The following is a 21801-nucleotide window of genomic DNA, read 5'->3' as shown; positions in this document are numbered from 1 at the left end:
AATTTCGGACGCAATTTATGGCAGAAAAAGTGCTTGCGATAATTCAAACTCACTTTAGAAACTAGTTTGTGAAAAAAGTGTTTACGGAGAAACTACTTTTGAGTATTGAGAAAATAAGTATAAAGGAAACATGATAAAAAAATCGGAATTGCTTGCCAAGTGTGACGCCTTCCAGACAGGGTAAGTGGGCAGTGCACAGGACTCCTAGTACGTCAAAGGCCACACAGGGATTCCGGAAAAGGAATGAAACCCTGAATGCACGGATGCAGTTGACAACTTCCCGGATGCTAACAAAAAGTACCGGCAAAACTAGCAACTCTCGGATGACTACCGGCCACGGAGACAAAAGCTGAGGGATAAAGACGAACAACAACACAGAAAACACTCGCAGAGGCTTCTCAAGAAGCGGCATTAGACTCTTCGGACCTGGATCGCCTGACAGAAAACTGTGGGGAGAACAACTGAATAAATTGAAGCAATATTTGATAAATGGAAACAAAGCAGGGGCAACAAAAACACAATCTAGCGGAAGCCCCCAAAAACAGAAACAATATCGTTATACAGAAAAACTAAGTTACTTGTATATATTGCAAGAAGAAGGCGAAAACGGTGGTGGACTAAGGATTCACAACAGAATGATACATGTGCCACACAGAAACACGAACAACTTCAACTGCATAAACGGCAACCGCAATTCTAAACACCAGCGAAAACACGAAATAAGCAGCTCTACATAGTGCAGTAAGAAAATTAGAAATAAGCCTCGAATTAGCAAAAATTCAGCTACCTCTGAGATTCGAACCTGCGACCAAGAGATTACGAGTCTCACACTCTAGCCTTTCAGACACGGAAACGTAGTAAGTATTAAGCAGTACCCACAAACAAAGCAGAGAACAGATGCTATACAATTTTCAATTCAACAGTGAAATTTACAAATAAATGAACACTTTTAATGAACACTTTTAATTGCGAGTTAGGTTAGAAAAGAAAGAAGGTTCGTAATACCACACTAAGCTGATCGCAAGTGTAAAGACAAAGAGCCTTGTTGAAAAGGTCTGTTTCATCTTATAAGACACTTGCTCTCGAAAGTGTTTTGTAATATCAGGATAGAAAGGAGAAGAGAGATGAGAAAACAACAAAGAACAACAAATCCCATATATTTTCATTATACCTGTTTTTTCAAACAGGCTCTAACACTAGCTAAAAATAAAGCATCAACATATGATATTAAAATGTTTAGGCTTAATAGGCATAAATCTGAGTAAATTGAAATAAACCAAAAGTGCCACCAAATGAGCACTTTTATTTGCGACTGAGATAAAAAAAAATCTTCGTACTAATACACTACCCTTCGTTCGTGTTATCACCTGAACTCAAAAAATTGAAACCTCAAAACATTAATCTCTCTCATTTATCAAAAATTCCGATAAAAAGGCTAAAAATTCAAAATTTTTCTGAAGAAAAACTGCACGGTGCTTATATATTCCATCTGTTTTTCAAACTAATATAAGATAGTGTTCTAATCCTTAGTTGAAAAACTGTTTTTACGCCATTTTAGTAGATACTATAGAATTCAAAATACAAAAACGGCCTACGAAAAATCAGGTGACATTTTTGGCAACAAGTTCATTGAAAAGCTTTATATGCACGCAAATGAAAGAAGTTGTTCCATTTGAGAAGTTAGGCAAGTCAGCACTGTTACGTGTCAGCAAATTTTAGTTTTAGATGCAGATTTCCACACAGAAGTGAAGCTTCGGTTCGCAAACCTTTGCGAGAACACGACAGCTCTATAAAAAGCAAAACAAAAATTAGAAATAAGCCTCGAATTAGTCAAAAAAATTGTCAACCTCTGAGATTCGAACCTGCGACCTAAAGATAAAGAGACTCACTTACTAACCACTCAGCCAAGGAAACTTAATAGGTACCAAAGACTAGTCTTAAATAAATCAGAGAACAGATGCTTTGCAACTCCAATGCTACAGTGAGGTTTCCAAATAGGTGAACACTTTTAATTAACACTTTTATTTGCGAGATAGGTTAGAAAAAAACGAAGGTTCGTAATAACACACTAAGCTGATCGCAAGTGTAAAGACAAAAAGTTTAATGGAAAAAGTCTGTTCCATCTTACAAGACAGTTGCTTTCGAAAGTGTTTTCGTAATATCAGGATAGGAGGGAGAAGAGAGTTGTTTTTCATGTAAATGAGATTTCACTTTAAGTGTTTAGGGAGAGTGATAATTTCTATCTGTTATCAGCGTCGGCAACTTTATGGTTTAAAAAAAACGGTCAATCAATGATTTTAAATAAATTTATACACAGAGGCAAAGCTGAGCTGAGCATCACTTGCAAAACAAATGATAGAATGAAAGCAACATGACAATAAAAAATTTAGCAGATTTTTGAACCGACAAGCTGTCAATTCCATTTAGAGTTATTCCATTTATAGAAAACCGATTCAATATACGAACTTTAGAGAACCGAAAAAAATGAATGAATATTTTTGAAAAATCTACCATGTTTAAGCTCTTCAAATACTGTTTATGGACAGCTATTTTTTCTTGAAGCTATCCCATTTAGAGAAAACTGGGTCAATAGGTGATTTCAGGCAAAGTGACCTTACCTTCGTTCTTTTACATTTCGAATAAAAAATCATCACTTACTAAATCAGCGGCCATCACTTCATTCTTATACACTTAACACAAACGACTGTTCAAAACACTAAATTTAAATATTGAATTGAGTCGTGTATAATCGATTAAATACTAACTTATACTGTCTAAATTGCACAATTTTTTATTAAGAGCAAGGATAATAGAACCAGAGTAGAGTTGTTAAAAGAAACTCCAAGATAGAACAAAAATTTAACTTACAAATTAATTTAATTATTGAAGCACCGAGGTATCTATAGTTGAAAATTCAGGCACTTTTTCTACTGTTAAGTTTTCGCTATTATTTCCATTTTCAGTGGTATTAAGTGTTTCTTGTCCTGTTACCGCAAACTGCTCCTCATTTTCTGTCAATTCTTTTGGTAATTTCAAATCATCATCTGCAGAATGCAATCTTTTGTAATTTAAAGACGCAATTTCTTTCATTATGACATTTTGTTCCAGTGCCGACTGCAAAGACTGAAGAAGCGTTTGATTGCACAGAATTTCTGGCTCTACCATTACACTGAGTCTTTCACTCTCGTCTCTTGAGAGAATAAAAATTGCTTCTATATACGAATCACTCGATACTGGGATAGTTTCTGCGTTGTTTTCATAACTTCTTACTACCGAAGCGGAGACTCGATCAGGTGTACACGTGACCATTATAGTTGAATCAGAGTTCTTCTCATTTCCATTCGTTGACAAATGATCTTGTGACATTTGGTCGTTTTGGCCTTCCTGGACCTGTACACAAGTCGGCAACGCGATTTCAATTTCTTCCACCGTCATTTCATGTACAGTTCTGAGATGCTGACGCATTGTATTTTTAGTACCTGTTTGTTGTTGACATAGCGAGCACACAAACACTGCCACATTTTCTCCCGTCTGATAATTGGTTTCAACTTTGTCCGCTTCTTCTGAGAGTCGTGTCCATTTCAACTCGGGGTGAACTCGGTTCGAATGGGCACGTAGGCCCTGCTTAAGTCGGAACTGCTGACCGCAATGAGAACAGATGAATGGCTTCTCACCTGAATAACAGTAGTTTCCAACACGATTTTTCAAACCAGTGTTTATATTTTGAACACTTTTGCGCTCTCTAGACAGGCGGGTGCAGAAATCCGCTTGTGATTGTGAAAAACTATCATCTTTCTGCCAACCTGAACCTGTTTCATTAATTATTAAGCCCTGACCGTCATTGTCTTAAATCGTCCAGTTTTTTCTTGCTTAAAATCCAAGCCCATAAACGGAAACGAGTATATACAGTATCAAAATCGACGCTGGCTAAATACATTTAACTCATAATATTTCCAAAAAAATCATTGCTGCAAAAAGTTGACGTTTCACTTTAGAACGTATTCAGAAAACACAAAAACTAACAATGATAGCCCGTTGCTGTGCAAAGAGCACAGAATGTTGCAACCACAACAATTGAAGTAAACAATCCAAAAACAGAAAGAAAAAAAACAAACGACTGATTTTCCTTTTCCCGCCTACCATACCATAAGCATGATCTACCGCGTGATTTTAAAACGTAAACTTACAAGCGTACCATAAGCATAGTCTAACGCGTCATTTTATCAAGAACAAACAATTATAAGCACAGAGGCGAAGCTGAGCTTCGCACCACTTGCTATGCAACAAAATAAAATCGAAAAAAAAAAAATCTCGAAAAGACTAGATCTATCATAATGAATAAGTCTAGTTTTGAAACAAAACATACCGAGACAATGGAATATGAAATTAGCATCGGAACATAAATTACCTTGGCAGATACCTTTGAGACGGAAAAAAAATCAAAAAGATTTAAGACTTATGAAAAATCACCCTAGCCCTCAAAACACTCAAACATTATCTGCTCGTCAAATGAAACACTATGAGACAAGTAAGCCGATGTAATATAAGTCCGAAACCTATTAAGCCCCAAAAAAAAGAAACATAAAAAAATGAAAATTTAAGACTAATAAGAAGTTAATAAGCCCCCCTCGTCCTCCAAACACAGACACGCACACACACCATTTTTTCGCTCGTCGCAATATGATGCCGATAAGCCGATTTAAAATAGGCCGAAACCTATCAAGCCGAAACAAAAGGAAAAAAAGGCGATAGAAAGTTGTTGTCTTGAAAAATTTGACTTATATGTCTATTAAGATGTTAAGCATTTTGTGCAATTCAGAGGTGTGCAAAAATATGTTTCCATTGAAACGACTCGAAATTAGGTCACTAAGCCCTTTGGGCAGAATAAAGCTTTTAATCAAAAACAAAGCAAAAAAAAAGAAATATACACAATGACAAGGTTAAAATAATTACAAACAAACAGCAGAGGTAAATCAGAACACTAAAAGCAACTATAATGTATTAAAAAACTGAAATTCAAATAAACGATTTAGTTGGATGGTTAAAAAGCGGAAACTAAGCCGACAAAAAGTAAACCGAAAGCAACGAAGTCGAAAATTCAAAAAAAATACCAAAGAATTATCATTAAAAAAATTCGAACTGCGAATTTATTGGAAAATCACTAAAAAGGATGCACAGTGAGAGTAAAAGACCAATGAGCGCAAATATACGACGCTCATACTGCATGCATGTCGTGTACTGCATGCATGCTGAAATCTGTGGTCAAATTGTTTACGAAAAAAAATCTAGTACCCGATTTCAATACCCTTGCTATCGCACGGGTAATTAGCCTTATTACCATCGTACATTGTGAGCAATAATTATGCCAGTAAAAACTCGAAGGTGAGGAAGGTGAGAAGGAAGAAAAAAGGTTGAAAAGGTACCAGTGTGTATCCTGTTGTGTTCCTGGAGATGTCTGTGGCTGTTAGTCTTGTAGTGACACTCTTCGCACTGCAACAACTTCTCCCCCCTGTGTCTCCTCATGTGCTGCTTCAGATTGTGTCTGTCGGGGAATGAGGCCCCACACAGTCTGCATCTCTGGGGCTTGTTACTCGTGTGTAGCTTCATCACGTGCTGTTTCAAGTCACTGTTGCGAGAACACGTCACACTGCAGTACTCACATTGGTACCTAAACAGATTTTGAAGAAAAAAAAACAATAAATAATCACAGGGCTCTTGTAAACTATCTTTCTCCCCTCATGTTATCAAGTAAAGTACCCTATCAAATATTAACTCATAAAACGGTTAGGCACATATGCATTTTCTACTTCGTACCGAAAAATCAGGTACAAAAACGTTACTATTTTTTTCCAAAATATCAATTTGAAAAATATATACTCATTTAAAACAAGGATCGCAGTTTGCTTAGCACAAAATGATCCGATTATCGCGATTGAAGTGAAGATTTTCCAAACGAACGGAGTTCGTTGTTATTAAAGGTCAATTAAAATAAATGGCGTTGTGGCGCATCGGTGGTAATGATGACCAGCAATCATCTGATTGCGGGTTCAAATCGCATGTTTGCTCTGTAAAATAGCCGTATCTTAACTATCCTCAAATAATTAACCTTCGGGTTAGGACTCTGGCTGATTAACTAAATAATAATAATAATAAACACACCAAGAGGAGTGCCGGTAGCACCCTCACAGTACGCCTTTGAAGTCATTTTTCAATTGTTAGTAGTAGTTTTCATGCCACCTCGATTTCATACCTAATTAAATCCATAATAAGCTATTTTGGTTTTCAATTTTTTTCTTGTTTTCCATTCTGCAGTCTTCTTGATTTTGTTTAAGATAATTTGTTTTTTTCTAGATCACTGATGATTGCAGTTTTGCCGAAAGAGTTCTTAACATTTATCCGATTTAATTTCACAATAAGTTGGTACGTATAGAACGAGATGTAGTTAAATAATTCCAGACTTGACACCTAATGATCTTTCCTCTAGGTAGTCAAAATGGGTACGAGAAAAAACAACCGGAATAGTTCCTACCCTTCAAATCAGCAAGGATCGTCGGTTGCTGTACAAGGAGCAGAATGTTTCGACCACGAGAATATTTATACCAAATCCTTTTTTAAATTTTGTGGAATCCAAATCACGACTGAAGGGGCTTCAATATGATACCACCTTTAACCCCATAGATTTTTCATTGAGGTAGTCAAAATCCACTAAAAAACAGACCCTAAACCATAGTTTCTTCCCACTTCCTGAAGTGGTCGCAACAATTAACGAATGGAATTTTTTCCGTATTGCTCTGAGTCGCAATGGTTACGTAAGTAAAAGATAACTGTTATTAACCTAAAAAACTAAACGTCAGGATTGTTGGATTTTTCAAGTGTTTTCCAACCGGAGGAATAAAAAGGTTTCCGCAAAAAATTACGTCGAACAATTGACACTGCCAAAAAAATGGGAAAATGTCAATGAACTCAGCGAAGCAAAAAAATTGAATATTTTGTTTATTCTTTTCTACTTTCGAAAAATACATTATAATACAGAGTCGAAGTTGCACTTCGCATACACAAGCAAAAATATGACCGATAACGCTAATGGGAAAAACTGAATGAAGAAAACTTTGAGCCTACAAAATTTCTTAAGTAACGCACGCCAATTATGATGCATTATCAGTACCAGTCAATTTGATTTTAAAAAAAAAGAAATTAACCAACTAACATGCCTCAATTTATACAGCAGTCTATGGAGCAGTAATAACATGAAAAAAATAAATGTCATGAAATAAAAATGAATTGATTGGGGGTTCAAAGATTGGTCAAAATGGCAATCTTTGAACCCCCATAACTTCAAGAAAAATAGTCAAAGCTGAAATATCTTTCCAAAATTAAGCTCAGGACAACATTACTTTTTGCAAGACACAAAAAAAACGTCAAAAATGGCTAGTTAAAAAGTCGAAATTTGTCTGAAGAAAAAACCACCCCGAGCACAAATAGTCCGCTTCTTTCGTTATGACAGTCGGAACAATAATAGTATGTGTTATTATTCTTAGCATTAGCTGTACTTAATAGCTGTTATTGATCAAAATGAACAGTTTCAAAATGAACTCATTTTATCGCAACAATAATTGCGATTTAGGTTGGAAGAAAAAGATAGTTCATACTATGACACAAGCATTGCTTGTGTCATCAAAGTTTTAGAACCTTTTATCATTGACACCTTGTTCATACACTAAGTCAATTAGAGAAAAAGAAGTCTGTAAGTACCTTTTTTCCGATGAGAAATCTAAAAATTAACATCCAATTTCGAAACTAAAAGTCAGTCACATTTATTCGCGTCATTTCCGCTTTCGCAACTGGAGAGAAAAACTTTATGCAAATGATTTTGAATTGAAAAAATCAAGGTGAACGGTGAAAAGTCAAATTTGAGCGTGACTTATTATTATTAACATTATTTCAAAACCAGAACCAAGAAAACTTTTTCAGACGGTTTCGGGAGTAAAAACATAAAATTGATTATTCAGTGATTTGAGCTTGAATGAAATAATCAGCCAGCAAAAGAACAGTTTTAATCTACAGCGAACAATGGATAATCGAGTTAACATTTACACTACTTAAAAACACTAAAACAAGGCGGTTTTATAGTATTAAAGCTTTAAATAATTTTATCAGCATTTAAAAACCCAAAATAACTTCGTGGCGAAAAACTGGCTTCTCATTTTTTCAACAGGCGAAGCGGAGCTTCGCATCACTTGCGATGAGACGATCAAATAAAAAAAAACACAAGAATTCAAAAATGAAAAATGTTGAAAAAACTAGGTGATCCGAAATTTTCGTATTCTCGATAAAAGAAAACTAGGGGCCTAACTAAAGCTGGAGGAACGTGTTTGATATCTTTTGAAGTTTTTATACCCATGCGGGACGAAATGCGTAATTTCAAAAACGGGACTTTGCCCAAAACCTTAGTTGTTTCTCTACTAAAATAAATTTAAGTGAAATTTTTGAAATATAGGAAAACATCTAATTCCATTAATTTTCATAACACTTGTTTTTATCAACTGTGAAATCTATGCAAACAGGACTCGCAACTTTCGAATATAAAAATAGCAACGGAAAAAACTTACGAAGCGGAATTAAAGCAGACGCCAGCTGAGCCGAAAAAAATGATTTTGGGGAAAAAAATTCAAGTTACGAGTCCCCTCTGAAACTACACCAACATGATACCATGATACTTGCTTAAAGCACAAAAAAATCCTTGATGTGGCAACTAAGCCGGCAAAACGTGAGCAGATAACCGAAAATCCGACGAATCAATTTTTAACGGACAATTTTTCAATAGCACATACTGAAAAAGCAAGGTCCGTCCGGGATTCCAACCCTTGACCTTAGGATGCAAAGATGACGGCGTTACCTCTACGCAAAAGCGAAGAAAACTTGAAATTGTTAAGATTCAATACTAAAGCAAGTTGAAAATTTGTAAAAGTTATTTAAGGGAAAAGTCTAGTTCCAAATTACAAGACACTTGCTTTCGCAATTGTAATTATAGACAAAACAGAGTGAAGAGTCACTCTTCACATCTATTCAATTCAAGCTTTTTTGCAAAAACAAGAGATTCGAACCCTTCTGCTTTGCTTGCAAAGCAGCAGTCTATTCTTGTTTTTATATACTTTGGTTTGTTTCCCGTATGTCCTAGCAGGTGTTGCTTGAGTGATGCGTGTTGGCTGAACTTGAACATGCAGAGGGGACAGGAGAACGGCTTCTCCCCCGTGTGCGTCTTCACATGTCTCTTCAGCTTGAAGTTGTCTGTGCAGCAGTAGGAGCACAAGTGACACTTGAACGGCCTCTCACCTTCAACAAAACAACGCATGCAATCAAAACTGTAACTTCACTGCGAAGTGAAGTAAAAGTGGCTACGCCAGCCGTCCCTCCGTCTAAAGGTCCGCGGTTCGAGGCCGACTACGTTCAGTGGTCTTTGTCCGAGGGCGAGGCAACAATTCTCAATACATAAAAATAACAAAAAACTGCGTAAGTACAACAGCTATTCTGCGCAAAAGCTCTGGACGCCCGGGGGCCGAATCCTCGAGGAAGGGGAGCCACAGAAATAATACGAAAATCAGTCACTTCGAAGAACGTCTTCCTGTCATGAGAATGAACCCAACTTCATCGAACCCCCATCCCATATTTATTAACTTACCAGTATGAGTTCTCATGTGTCGCTTCAACTTCGTAGACTCCACTGAGGCATAGTCACATTCGGTGCACTTGTAGGGTTTGTCTTCGGTGTGTTTGTACCTCTTATGTCGGGACAGCTCAGACTTAGATGCGAAACTCAGACTACACAGAGAACAGAAGAAGTCTTTGATGTCTGCGTGCGTGTTAAGATGACTGTTCAGTAAGTAGATCGAGCTGAAGGCCTTCTCGCAACGAGGACACTGAAAAATCATTTAAGTAAATTCAGCTTCCACATCAAAATGTCTTATTGATGTTGAAAATAAATGTTAACTTGAACTTCAAAACTTATTCGAGCCAAAAATTTGACCAACAAGCTTTTATCTTCTTTAGAATAAAACAATTCATCTAAACTGAAATTACAAACGAAGGAGTCCCATCAGGTTAAAAATTTTGAAGAAAAAATCATAGCCAACAAACAGTATGAAAAATGTCAATGATGCTTGCTTACCAATGAACTTTGAGCCTACAAAATTTCTTAAGTAACGCACGCCAATTATGATGCATTATCAGTACCAGTCAATTTGATTTTAAAAAAAAAGAAATTAACCAACTAACATGCCTCAATTTATACAGCAGTCTATGGAGCAGTAATAACATGAAAAAAATAAATGCCATGAAATAAAAATGAATTGATTGGGGGTTCAAAGATTGGTCAAAATGGCAATCTTTGAACCCCCATAACTTCAAGAAAAATAGTCAAAGCTGAAATATCTTTCCAAAATTAAGCTCAGGACAACATTACTTTTTGCAAGACACAAAAAAAACGTCAAAAATGGCTAGTTAAAAAGTCGAAATTTGTCTGAAGAAAAAACCACCCCGAGCACAAATAGTCCGCTTCTTTCGTTATGACAGTCGGAACAATAATAGTATGTGTTATTATTCTTAGCATTAGCTGTACTTAATAGCTGTTATTGATCAAAATGAACAGTTTCAAAATGAACTCATTTTATCGCAACAATAATTGCGATTTAGGTTGGAAGAAAAAGATAGTTCATACTATGACACAAGCATTGCTTGTGTCATCAAAGTTTTAGAACCTTTTATCATTGACACCTTGTTCATACACTAAGTCAATTAGAGAAAAAGAAGTCTGTAAGTACCTTTTTTCCGATGAGAAATCTAAAAATTAACATCCAATTTCGAAACTAAAAGTCAGTCACATTTATTCGCGTCATTTCCGCTTTCGCAACTGGAGAGAAAAACTTTATGCAAATGATTTTGAATTGAAAAAATCAAGGTGAACGGTGAAAAGTCAAATTTGAGCGTGACTTATTATTATTAACATTATTTCAAAACCAGAACCAAGAAAACTTTTTCAGACGGTTTCGGGAGTAAAAACATAAAATTGATTATTCAGTGATTTGAGCTTGAATGAAATAATCAGCCAGCAAAAGAACAGTTTTAATCTACAGCGAACAATGGATAATCGAGTTAACATTTACACTACTTAAAAAAACTAAAACAAGGCGGTTTTATAGTATTAAAGCTTTAAATAATTTTATCAGCATTTAAAAACCCAAAATAACTTCGTGGCGAAAAACTGGCTTCTCATTTTTTCAACAGGCGAAGCGGAGCTTCGCATCACTTGCGATGAGACGATCAAATAAAAAAAAACACAAGAATTCAAAAATGAAAAATGTTGAAAAAACTAGGTGATCCGAAATTTTCGTATTCTCGATAAAAGAAAACTAGGGGCCTAACTAAAGCTGGAGGAACGTGTTTGATATCTTTTGAAGTTTTTATACCCATGCGGGACGAAATGCGTAATTTCAAAAACGGGACTTTGCCCAAAACCTTAGTTGTTTCTCTACTAAAATAAATTTAAGTGAAATTTTTGAAATATAGGAAAACATCTAATTCCATTAATTTTCATAACACTTGTTTTTATCAACTGTGAAATCTATGCAAACAGGACTCGCAACTTTCGAATATAAAAATAGCAACGGAAAAAACTTACGAAGCGGAATTAAAGCAGACGCCAGCTGAGCCGAAAAAAATGATTTTGGGGAAAAAAATTCAAGTTACGAGTCCCCTCTGAAACTACACCAACATGATACCATGATACTTGCTTAAAGCACAAAAAAATCCTTGATGTGGCAACTAAGCCGGCAAAACGTGAGCAGATAACCGAAAATCCGACGAATCAATTTTTAACGGACAATTTTTCAATAGCACATACTGAAAAAGCAAGGTCCGTCCGGGATTCCAACCCTTGACCTTAGGATGCAAAGATGACGGCGTTACCTCTACGCAAAAGCGAAGAAAACTTGAAATTGTTAAGATTCAATACTAAAGCAAGTTGAAAATTTGTAAAAGTTATTTAAGGGAAAAGTCTAGTTCCAAATTACAAGACACTTGCTTTCGCAATTGTAATTATAGACAAAACAGAGTGAAGAGTCACTCTTCACATCTATTCAATTCAAGCTTTTTTGCAAAAACAAGAGATTCGAACCCTTCTGCTTTGCTTGCAAAGCAGCAGTTTATTCTTGTTTTTATATACTTTGGTTTGTTTCCCGTATGTCCTAGCAGGTGTTGCTTGAGTGATGCGTGTTGGCTGAACTTGAACATGCAGAGGGGACAGGAGAACGGCTTCTCCCCCGTGTGCGTCTTCACATGTCTCTTCAGCTTGAAGTTGTCTGTGCAGCAGTAGGAGCACAAGTGACACTTGAACGGCCTCTCACCTTCAACAAAACAACGCATGCAATCAAAACTGTAACTTCACTGCGAAGTGAAGTAAAAGTGGCTACGCCAGCCGTCCCTCCGTCTAAAGGTCCGCGGTTCGAGGCCGACTACGTTCAGTGGTCTTTGTCCGAGGGCGAGGCAACAATTCTCAATACATAAAAATAACAAAAAACTGCGTAAGTACAACAGCTATTCTGCGCAAAAGCTCTGGACGCCCGGGGGCCGAATCCTCGAGGAAGGGGAGCCACAGAAATAATACGAAAATCAGTCACTTCGAAGAACGTCTTCCTGTCATGAGAATGAACCCAACTTCATCGAACCCCCATCCCATATTTATTAACTTACCAGTATGAGTTCTCATGTGTCGCTTCAACTTCGTAGACTCCACTGAGGCATAGTCACATTCGGTGCACTTGTAGGGTTTGTCTTCGGTGTGTTTGTACCTCTTATGTCGGGACAGCTCAGACTTAGATGCGAAACTCAGACTACACAGAGAACAGAAGAAGTCTTTGATGTCTGCGTGCGTGTTAAGATGACTGTTCAGTAAGTAGATCGAGCTGAAGGCCTTCTCGCAACGAGGACACTGAAAAATCATTTAAGTAAATTCAGCTTCCACATCAAAATGTCTTATTGATGTTGAAAATAAATGTTAACTTGAACTTCAAAACTTATTCGAGCCAAAAATTTGACCAACAAGCTTTTATCTTCTTTAGAATAAAACAATTCATCTAAACTGAAATTACAAACGAAGGAGTCCCATCAGGTTAAAAATTTTGAAGAAAAAATCATAGCCAACAAACAGTATGAAAAATGTCAATGATGCTTGCTTACCTTATGTGGCCTCTCTTTGTAATGAGTTCTCCAATGCTTTTCTAATGTCTCTTTCGTCAACGCTGCATAATTCCCACAAATACCACAATGATGCACATTCTGATTACTCTCAATTAAACTGTCGCCGTCTGCTCTGATATGTTTGTACACATCAAACTTAGGCTTACTGTTTTTTGACTTCTTAGGACTACCTGTCGTCTGACTAGATGCCATTTTGATCATATTTTCGATTCCGTCTTCCAAGTCTAGAGATCTATCACAATTCGCACTTTCGTTGTCTGACAAACTGCATCCCTCAATTGGTGTATTTATTGCAGCTAATCGATTACTGTTTGGTAAAACTTGTGTTTTTGGAATCTGCGGGTGGCAACTATCAGGCATTCGTAACGGAGGTTTAAAACCTGCTCCCAGGCGTTGGAAAATATTTTCATCTTGTACTTTTTGTAGCTCTGTTTCATCGCAGATCTTTGGCTTCGGCCTCGCAAAGTAGGCGTGATAAAAATGTGGATCAACAGATAAAGAACTTTCCAGAACTGCATTTTCAATATCAGACGCTTCTTCGCCTGAAAATAAATGATTGTGGTCAACCGTGTTTAGCATAAAACATAGCCAACAGAAAATTGAAAACGAGTTAATGCACGCAAGAAAACATTTTTAAAAAATGCAGAACAATGACAACTCGCTACAAAACACAACCAGTAACAAAAGACAACTCGCAAAGCAAAATTTCAGGAAAGCGACAACTGGCAAAGTTTGGAAATTATTTTATAATGTAAGAATTTCGGTTTAACGTCGCCGATAGTCGACTTTTAATTTCGTATAAGTCCTAGCCTCTGTTGGGAAGCTGGCAATAACCAATCCTAATTTTAAAAAAGAGACAATCTGGGGAATTATGATTTGACCAAAATTTTTTTTGAATACAATCCAATATTGAATCATTGTTTTCATCCGCAATTCTTTATCCACATTTTCCCCTCATTTAAGCCTGCCGATGTTTTTCTCAGCAGGGAAGTAAGATATAATGCGATTGCTACTCCGAGAGGGCCCGGCTGCCAGTGCCTTTTTAGGTTCTACTAGTCGAACCTTTCGGATGTGTTGATATGAAGAAATTGGTTTAGCGACAACTTGAACATCGCAATGTGAAATGCTAATATGATCAGCCATCTTGCTATATTTGTGCTAAAATTAATGAGTGATTTTGAAATACGAACATTCTAACCCTACTGTTTATAAACTGTTATGTAAAACCGTTGCACAAACATGTCTGTTTGATGGGTTTTCGCGGTGGTTAGACTGGGAAATGATCAAGTTGTGGGGTTTGAATGGTACCAAATGACTGCCTAAAAAGACTCCATAACCGGTGTTGGAGTCATTGTTACAATAAATGAAAGCTTAAAATGATAATCATGAAGCAATTTCATGTGTGTTAATTATTGCGGTTGTCTAGGCTACAATTATACATTGTGCTTAGAAACGTTAGGGCACTACCCAGCGACCAAAAGGTCCATTTAGTGTTCCCTCTGATCAATGATTTTGTAAATGTATAAAATTCTGGTATGTATATTTTTGAATCAGAGAAATAAATTTCTTTCTTTCTTTCTTTCTTTTATTCTGAGTATATTCCGAGCTGTCTGTTAATTCAAATTGCGAGTTGTCTTTTGTTGCTAGTTGTCGCATTGAGAAAATACTGACTTGTTTTTTCAACCTCAACTTTCGAATTTCAAAAAAAAGGCCTCAAAGCCATTTGAATTTCAAGAGCAAAACATAGCCAATCGAAGATTGGAAAAGAGTAATAAACGCAAGTAGATATAAAAAAAACACTAACTTTCTAGAACAAAATCTCAACTTTCGAATTTCAAAGAAAAAATAGATGCCCTTTAAGCTCTTAGAACTTCTGGAAAGATTTAAGACTGGCGCTTTTTTGATGGACCCAACTAGAGAAAACTGAATCAATATTTTAAGTTTTTATTCCGCTGGAAATCAAAAAATAAGATTCCCCTTTCGAAACTAGAAATAGTTCACGTTTTATTGCGCCATTTCCACGTTCATGTTTGGAGAGTGCTATTTTCGTCACTTTCAGCAGATGAATTTCAATTAAAATCAAAAAGTGCATATAAACCTAAGTGCATTCATAAATGCATCAATATGTATGAATGCAGATCTGTAGTTATTAGAGCATTTTAAGAGTTTTCCTGAAAAAAAAACAAAAAATCAGCGAAATCTTCATTACGTTCATTACTCTTAATAATGACTGATAGGTTTTGGATAAAATCACCCCAATTAGAGAAAACGGGATCACTAAGTAAAATTTTTATTTCGCTGGGAAATCAGATAAAATTCCACAAACGAAAACTAGAAAATGAACTTAAAAGAAATCAAAATTCAAACGGCAACAAATAAAAATTTAAGCCTGAACAAATTTTAAGACTTTTCCTGCAAAAAATCATCACGACCTAAATAAAAGTCTACAAGTCTCCACTACGTTCATCAACTCTTAATAATTGAAAAATATTTCAAATTTTCGTTTTAAATACCTCCAAAGCGATCGTCATATTCCTCTTCATCTACTTCGTCCAGAGCACTATCTGATTCATAAGATAGAAGGTGTTTATAACTGTTAATATTATGCGGATCGTCTTCATAAGATATGATCTCTTCAGATGTCACTGCTTCATCAGGGAAATCAAAAAATGACTCGTCTTTCTTGAGAGGGTGTTCGGAAACCTGGCTCCAGTGATGCAACTAAAATGAAAAACTTTACGTTCATTGTGCAATAAAGCAGCTTATGAATCTAGTACAATTTCAGAAAGATTCGAAAAACATTCATTTTTGACAGAGGCGAAGCTGCGCTTCACATACACAAGCAAGGAAAATGCCAAAAAGAGCTCGAAAAAGACAAAACAAAAGGAAATAAGAAAAAGATAAAAACATACACCTTGAGAAAAATTTTTTAGTGAGACAAGGAGACTCACGTTCTCACATCTGCTCCACGACCGCTGGTAATTTTAATAACACTAGCCACCAATAAAGCAACTACAGCTTGTATCAAATTGCCATTGCTAACGCAGCAAAAATTCGACCAAAAACATAAAACTAATTCAATGATCCGCATTTGAACCTCCGACCTGTTGATTAGGATACTCACGTCCTCGCATCTGCGCCGCAATTACTTGGAAGTAAACTAGTGGCCGGGCTAATGCTGGATCTACTTGTTTTTGACATTTTCATCATATATTGCACTGATACGGAACTGGGTTATTTTCAAAAAAAGGAATTTACGCAAAACCCTAGCGATTTCTTTATCTTTATCTCAGATTTCACTGGGTAGTTTTCGGGAAAAAAAGGAAAAAGGATTCCAAAAAAAAACGACCAAAAATTCAAAAATTTGACTTTTCCTATATCACAAAATTTTCTCTACTTAAGCAAGGGAATAGCCTTTTGAGATTGAACAGTTGATATCAGATGAAGCAAGTAGTTTTCAAGAATGGAGATGAAATTTCAAAAAAAAAACGGTACAGAACTAGGGGCCCAGCTGAAAGCTGGAGAGACATGTTTGATTATTTTAAAATTGATTATTTTGATATGTTGACTATAACTGACATCATAAAAACGTTCTGGAACAAACCGACCTGATTAAAGAGAACTAGCGTAACTCGTGCAACTTCTCGTTGAACTTCTTCGAACCATACAAAAAAACGCAACACAAAGCCAATAGCACCAAGCAAAAGCGAGAAAACGTAAGCACAGCGGATTCCATTGTCTAAAAAATACACACAATAAGTATATTGAATCTTTGTTCCAATGCCAAAAAACTTTAAAAAAAACTTTTCCTAAGTGTACAGCTCTTCCCCGAGACAAATTAAGGACCAGCCGCTCGGGCAGGGGAGTTTCCTACAACCTGGTTTATCGATTAAACCCTTAATCCCAAATCTGGATGGGTAGTTTTTGAAGAAATCGAAAAAGTTTGAAAAAATGGCCTAAAAACCGAAAAATTGACTATTCCTAAGTGTATAGCTCTTCCCCTAGACAAATTAGGGACGAGCCGTTTGTGTAGGGGGGGTTCCTACAACCTGGTCTATCGATTAAACCCTTAATCCCAAATCTGGACGGGTAGTTTTTGAGGAAATCGGAAAGATTTGAAAAAAGGCCAAAAAAGCGACTTTTCCTAAGTCTATAGCTCTTCCCCTAGGCAAGTTAAAGACCAGCCGCTTGTGCGGGGGAGTTTCCTACAACCTGGTCTGTCGATTAAACCCTTAATTCTAAATCTGGATGGGTAGTTTTTGAGGAAATCGATAATTTCCGAAAAAAATAGGCAAAAAAATCAAAAAGTGACTTTTCCTAAGTCTATAGCTCTTCCCCTAAGCAAATTAGGGACCAGCCGCTTGTGCATGGGAGTTTCCTACAACCTGGTCTATCGATTAAACCCTTAATCCTAAATCTGGACGGGTAGTTTTTGAGGAAATCGAAAATTTCCGAAAAAATGGGCAAAAAGTGAAAAAAGTACCGAGTTGTGAAGCTTTTCTAAGACCGTAGGGGGTGGGGTAGGGTAAAAATTGACCTAAATTTCATGCAGGCAGGTAGGTGAAACGCTACTGAATCCATTGGTACCACTTTTATGAGAATCTGACGGGTAGTTTTTTGGGAAAGCGAATTTTTCGAAAAAGCGTCTCAAAAAAAAAAAAAAAAAAAAACCAGATCTCATCTGGAAAAAAAAAAACGTTTTCATAATACCTGTTTTATAAATCAAACAGGAATTTCAGAACGTAGATTTTTTGGAATCTAAGCAGCACGTTAGTTTGAATGAACTATCAACCTCAGAATCAGCACGTTATTTTTTGAAAAAAAAAGAATAATTTTCCATGAACGGGTAAAATATTGAAAATTGGACATTTTCGAAGGCCATAATTTTTTTTCAAAATGCAGGGAATAGCTACTTGCGCAGGAAAGAGTCGCATAACTGATTGTTTTTGTTTCGTTTAAAACCTTTATCTCCGATTTGGCAGGGTAGTTTTTGAGAAAGCTCAAAAAGTTATAAAAATTAACAAAAAGTCAAAAAATGGGCTAGTTTGAGGACATAACTTTTTTCCCACCGAATTTAGGGAATATCCGCCTAAAAAGTTGATATCCCTATATTTTGTTCTTTTGATTGAAAAATTCATCTTAGATTTGTGTATTTAATAGCTGAAAAAATTTAACAAATAGGCCAAAAATCCACCTATTGAAACTTTCGAAGGCCGCAAAACGTGGGGTAAAATGAAAAACTAGAAAAATACGCAGACACATAGAAGAGCCTCCGGTTTTCCATTGGCACTATTTTCTTTGAAAATTGACTGGGTAGTTTTTGAGAAAAAATTAAATTTTCTGCGATAAGTGCAAAAATTTTCCAAAGCGTCGCAAAAAAACAACAACACCGATATATTTTTATAAAACCTGTTTTTTTTTCAAATAGGACCTAACACTAGCCAAAAACAAAGCAAAAACATATGCTTATGCTTAAATATGACTAGCGCGTAACGCACCTCCGGTGCTTCGAATTTTTCGTATTTCATAAAAAAAACCGCATATAGTGAAAAAAATCTGTAACCTTTGAGTGTGCTCTGCCAGCAAACAATTACAGGTCTGGTAGTTTCAGATTAAGTAAAGTTTTTATTCAAGTTTTTCAAATCAAATTTCGAAAAACCATTAAAAAAATATATATCTAAATTCTTTTTAAAACATTTACAATGACATAAAAACGTCACAACTCGCAATTGAGCGGTCGCATTTGGCTGCAAGATTTACAATCCTGAGATGAATTAATCTATTTTTTTTACTTCATTTCGTTGAATCAATTCACGCGTCGGTCTTAACTGTGCCAACCTACGGATCTAAGAGCTTCAAATACCGCTGGTTTGAAAATGCTTGAAAATCATGGATTTTTCCTTTCGTTTTTCTTTGCGTCGTCTGTTAGTATCCAGGTTTCATATGTGTTTTATAGCCTTGCAGTATCAATAGCTTTGACTTGCTTTTTAAAAAGGCTATGTTCGACAAATAGATTTTCATTGAAGAAATTATTTTGTTCAATTTTTTTTATGTGTGATAATTTAGTTCACTGTATTTGTGTTTAAGGGTAGTCTATTAGTGGGCATTACATATGCCTTTTAGCTATCCTCCCCAGTGCTAAATTATTTGCTTGTCATTTGTATTTTGTTGAAGACTTCACTCATGATAGTTAAATCTATTGTTCAAAAAATGAACAAAAAATATCATCTAAAAAGGCTGGTCACAAAGTTTTATTTCATAGAGTTTCCATGCACACATTGACCTGCAATGCAAGGAAGACGCCCGATTTGACAAAACTTGGTGTTATATAGCAAACAAAGCATTCCGACCAGCCCATGCTAGGAACACATCCCATTTGATAAAACCTGGTGATATATCACAAACAGAGCATATCCACTTAGACAAAAAATGAGCCAGAAGTTAAAATAAACTTAAACAAATACCATGAAAATCACAATTCGTCTCGAATGAAATTAATTTCAGAACAAACATGCCGAGAAAAATCATTTTTCTATTCACCCTCCTACTTCCTCCTTACCAACATTTGGCCTTGCTTAAGTGGGTGAGATCTACGTCAGCCATTTCGCCGTAGTTTTGCACGAAGTTGTTCACGGGGAAAAAGGCTAACACCCGATTGCAATAAACCTGATCTCGATTAATAAAATAGTATTGCTTTAAGTCATTCCATGTCATTGAAAGGTCGCCTGTATTATTGCATACAAAATAAGAATACTCACAGTTCCTGTTTGAGCAGGAGCATCTTCTCTGGATATGTCATTATCATTGATTTCAACTGAGCCAACTCGCATTGTTTTCTCATTGGGATTCACGTATATTAACCTTTCGCCACTAGCATAAGTAAATGGCGTGAACTTAAATCTTTGCTTGATTGGTGAGCGATGTTGGAAATTACAAGCAGACTCCGATTCATTACTCAGACTTTCGACAAGCTTTATATCTTTCTGGAGTTTCGCATAAACTTTTTCAAAGCTTGTATCAGCAAATGAGAAAAACATTTCTGAAAGTTTTGAAGGAGTTCTGGAGATACTCCCCGACATTATCAACCTAGAAAAAAGGACTCATATTCTTTTTTTTTAGGTAATCAGAAGGTCAAAAGTATCATAGTAACCGAGGTTACAGCCATGAGTCCCTTCATCATGTATTCCAGTCAAAATCCTTGGATTTTTCTAGATATGGAAAATAAAAAATTCTAATAAATAAAAAAAATTGACGGGCAATACTCGTTAAACTATTAGTATTATGTCAGATCAATTCGTTCAAAACGCCAGCAGTCACCGACAAGTATCAGTATCAAAGAATAGGGCTACGATGATGTCTACATGAGAAAAAACTTAAAATTCCTGTAATTTGATATATAACATTTATAGGCAGTGTTATTTTTTGGACCAAGACAAAAAAATGGGCCCTTCCGTCATGCGACGGTCCGTGCACAGGTTGGATTGGGCCATACCAACGCTATTTAAAACATCGGCAAACTTTAATGAATAAATCAAGTCGATTTTAAAGCATCCAGAGAATTCTCAATTAAAATCCACCCACTTGATTAATGCCTTGAAAGAAATGTCATGTATGTATTTTTAAGTTTCTTGCAACCCATGAGGCAGAGGATTGCACTCCTCAGAAGTGCAAATCTTATTTAGGTTTTTAAAAAGTTTATTGTGTCGGAGTATGATTCGTTCCGTTTTTCGCTTAATTTCTCGGCTAGTTTCTGGTCGGTTTTTCTAGAGCATGGTGCTGCTCCTCCAGTTCACGCTAATATAAAAGTAACAAGCTGCTGTCTTCCAGATCGAGAATTCCTAGTGGGTATTTTAATGTTCAATGGATGTCTGGTTTAAGTGAGTTAATATCTTTAACATTCGCACGCATCTAGACCTGAGGGACTGTGGCTTTCGAGCATTTTCAGGGTTGATTTCCGTACTGTCTTGACGGCTGTTTGTTCGATAATAGAAGGGTGGTATGGCGTTGTGTCTTCGCTTACTTCAGTTATCTAGTAGGTGTTCGCTGCTTTGGCTTGGGGGTGTTTTTGTCACGCAAAAACTCTTCACTGTGCAGAAAGGAGAGAATTTGCATACGGAACATAGACTCGATGTTTTTTTTTAACAAATTGTAAATCCTAATAATCTTAATGTACTACCTTTTTCAAACTGTAATTGAATTTCATTGTCAACTTTTTCTTTTTAGAGTTAAGATGGTCAATCATTGTGACAAGCCCATAAATTTAAGAAAATTTGTTTTTGATGAAAAAAATTTTGAACGAAAATCATGGAAATTGTTTGGACGTACATCTCTTACGTTGTTTTTAGTGCAACTTTTTTGTTATAGTTTTGATGCTAGTATGTGCAATCGTTCTAATTATGTTATCCACAACAAGTGAAGAAACAACCGTTTGGGTAGCTATCTTATCAAGAACAGTCGACTACATTCTACCTTCCTCAAAGCTATGGATAAAAATATATCTTCCAAAGAACGAATATTTATTTCCCTAGTTGGACCAAGTGGATCTGCAAA

At 36.1% G+C, this 21801-nt stretch overlaps 1 protein-coding gene across 1 annotated transcript; it reads right to left on the bottom strand.

Moving 5' to 3' along the window:
- Positions 1 to 2744: 2744 nt before the first annotated feature.
- On the bottom strand, positions 2745 to 20334 carry LOC134846800 (zinc finger protein 184-like). The gene is made up of 10 exons (XM_063864192.1): positions 20010 to 20334; positions 15765 to 15972; positions 13231 to 13793; positions 12745 to 12982; positions 12119 to 12398; positions 10818 to 10836; positions 9680 to 9917; positions 9153 to 9333; positions 5424 to 5668; positions 2745 to 3674 (listed from the first exon to the last, which is right to left on the bottom strand). Exons 1-10 carry the CDS (start codon positions 20328 to 20330, stop codon positions 2881 to 2883), a joined length of 3087 nt encoding a protein of 1028 aa, XP_063720262.1. The 5' UTR covers positions 20331 to 20334; the 3' UTR covers positions 2745 to 2880.
- Between the last annotated feature and the right edge of the window lie 1467 nt (positions 20335 to 21801).

The sequence above is a fragment of the Symsagittifera roscoffensis genome, chromosome 5 (genome assembly GCF_963678635.1).
Source record: "Symsagittifera roscoffensis chromosome 5, txSymRosc1.1, whole genome shotgun sequence".
NCBI lineage: Eukaryota > Metazoa > Xenacoelomorpha > Acoela > Convolutidae > Symsagittifera > Symsagittifera roscoffensis.
This window is presented reverse-complemented; position numbering and strand designations above follow the sequence as displayed.

Coding starts and splice junctions, on each gene's coding strand:
- LOC134846800 (XM_063864192.1), bottom strand. CDS start 20,330: ATGTCGGGGAGTATCTCCAGAACTCCTTCAAAACTTTCAGAAATGTTT. Junction 13,794..15,764: donor ATATGACGATCGCTTTGGAG/GTATTTAAAACG, acceptor ATTTATTTTCAG/GCGAAGAAGCGTCTGATATT. Junction 5,669..9,152: donor CATACGGGAAACAAACCAAA/GTATATAAAAAC, acceptor AAATCTGTTTAG/GTACCAATGTGAGTACTGCA.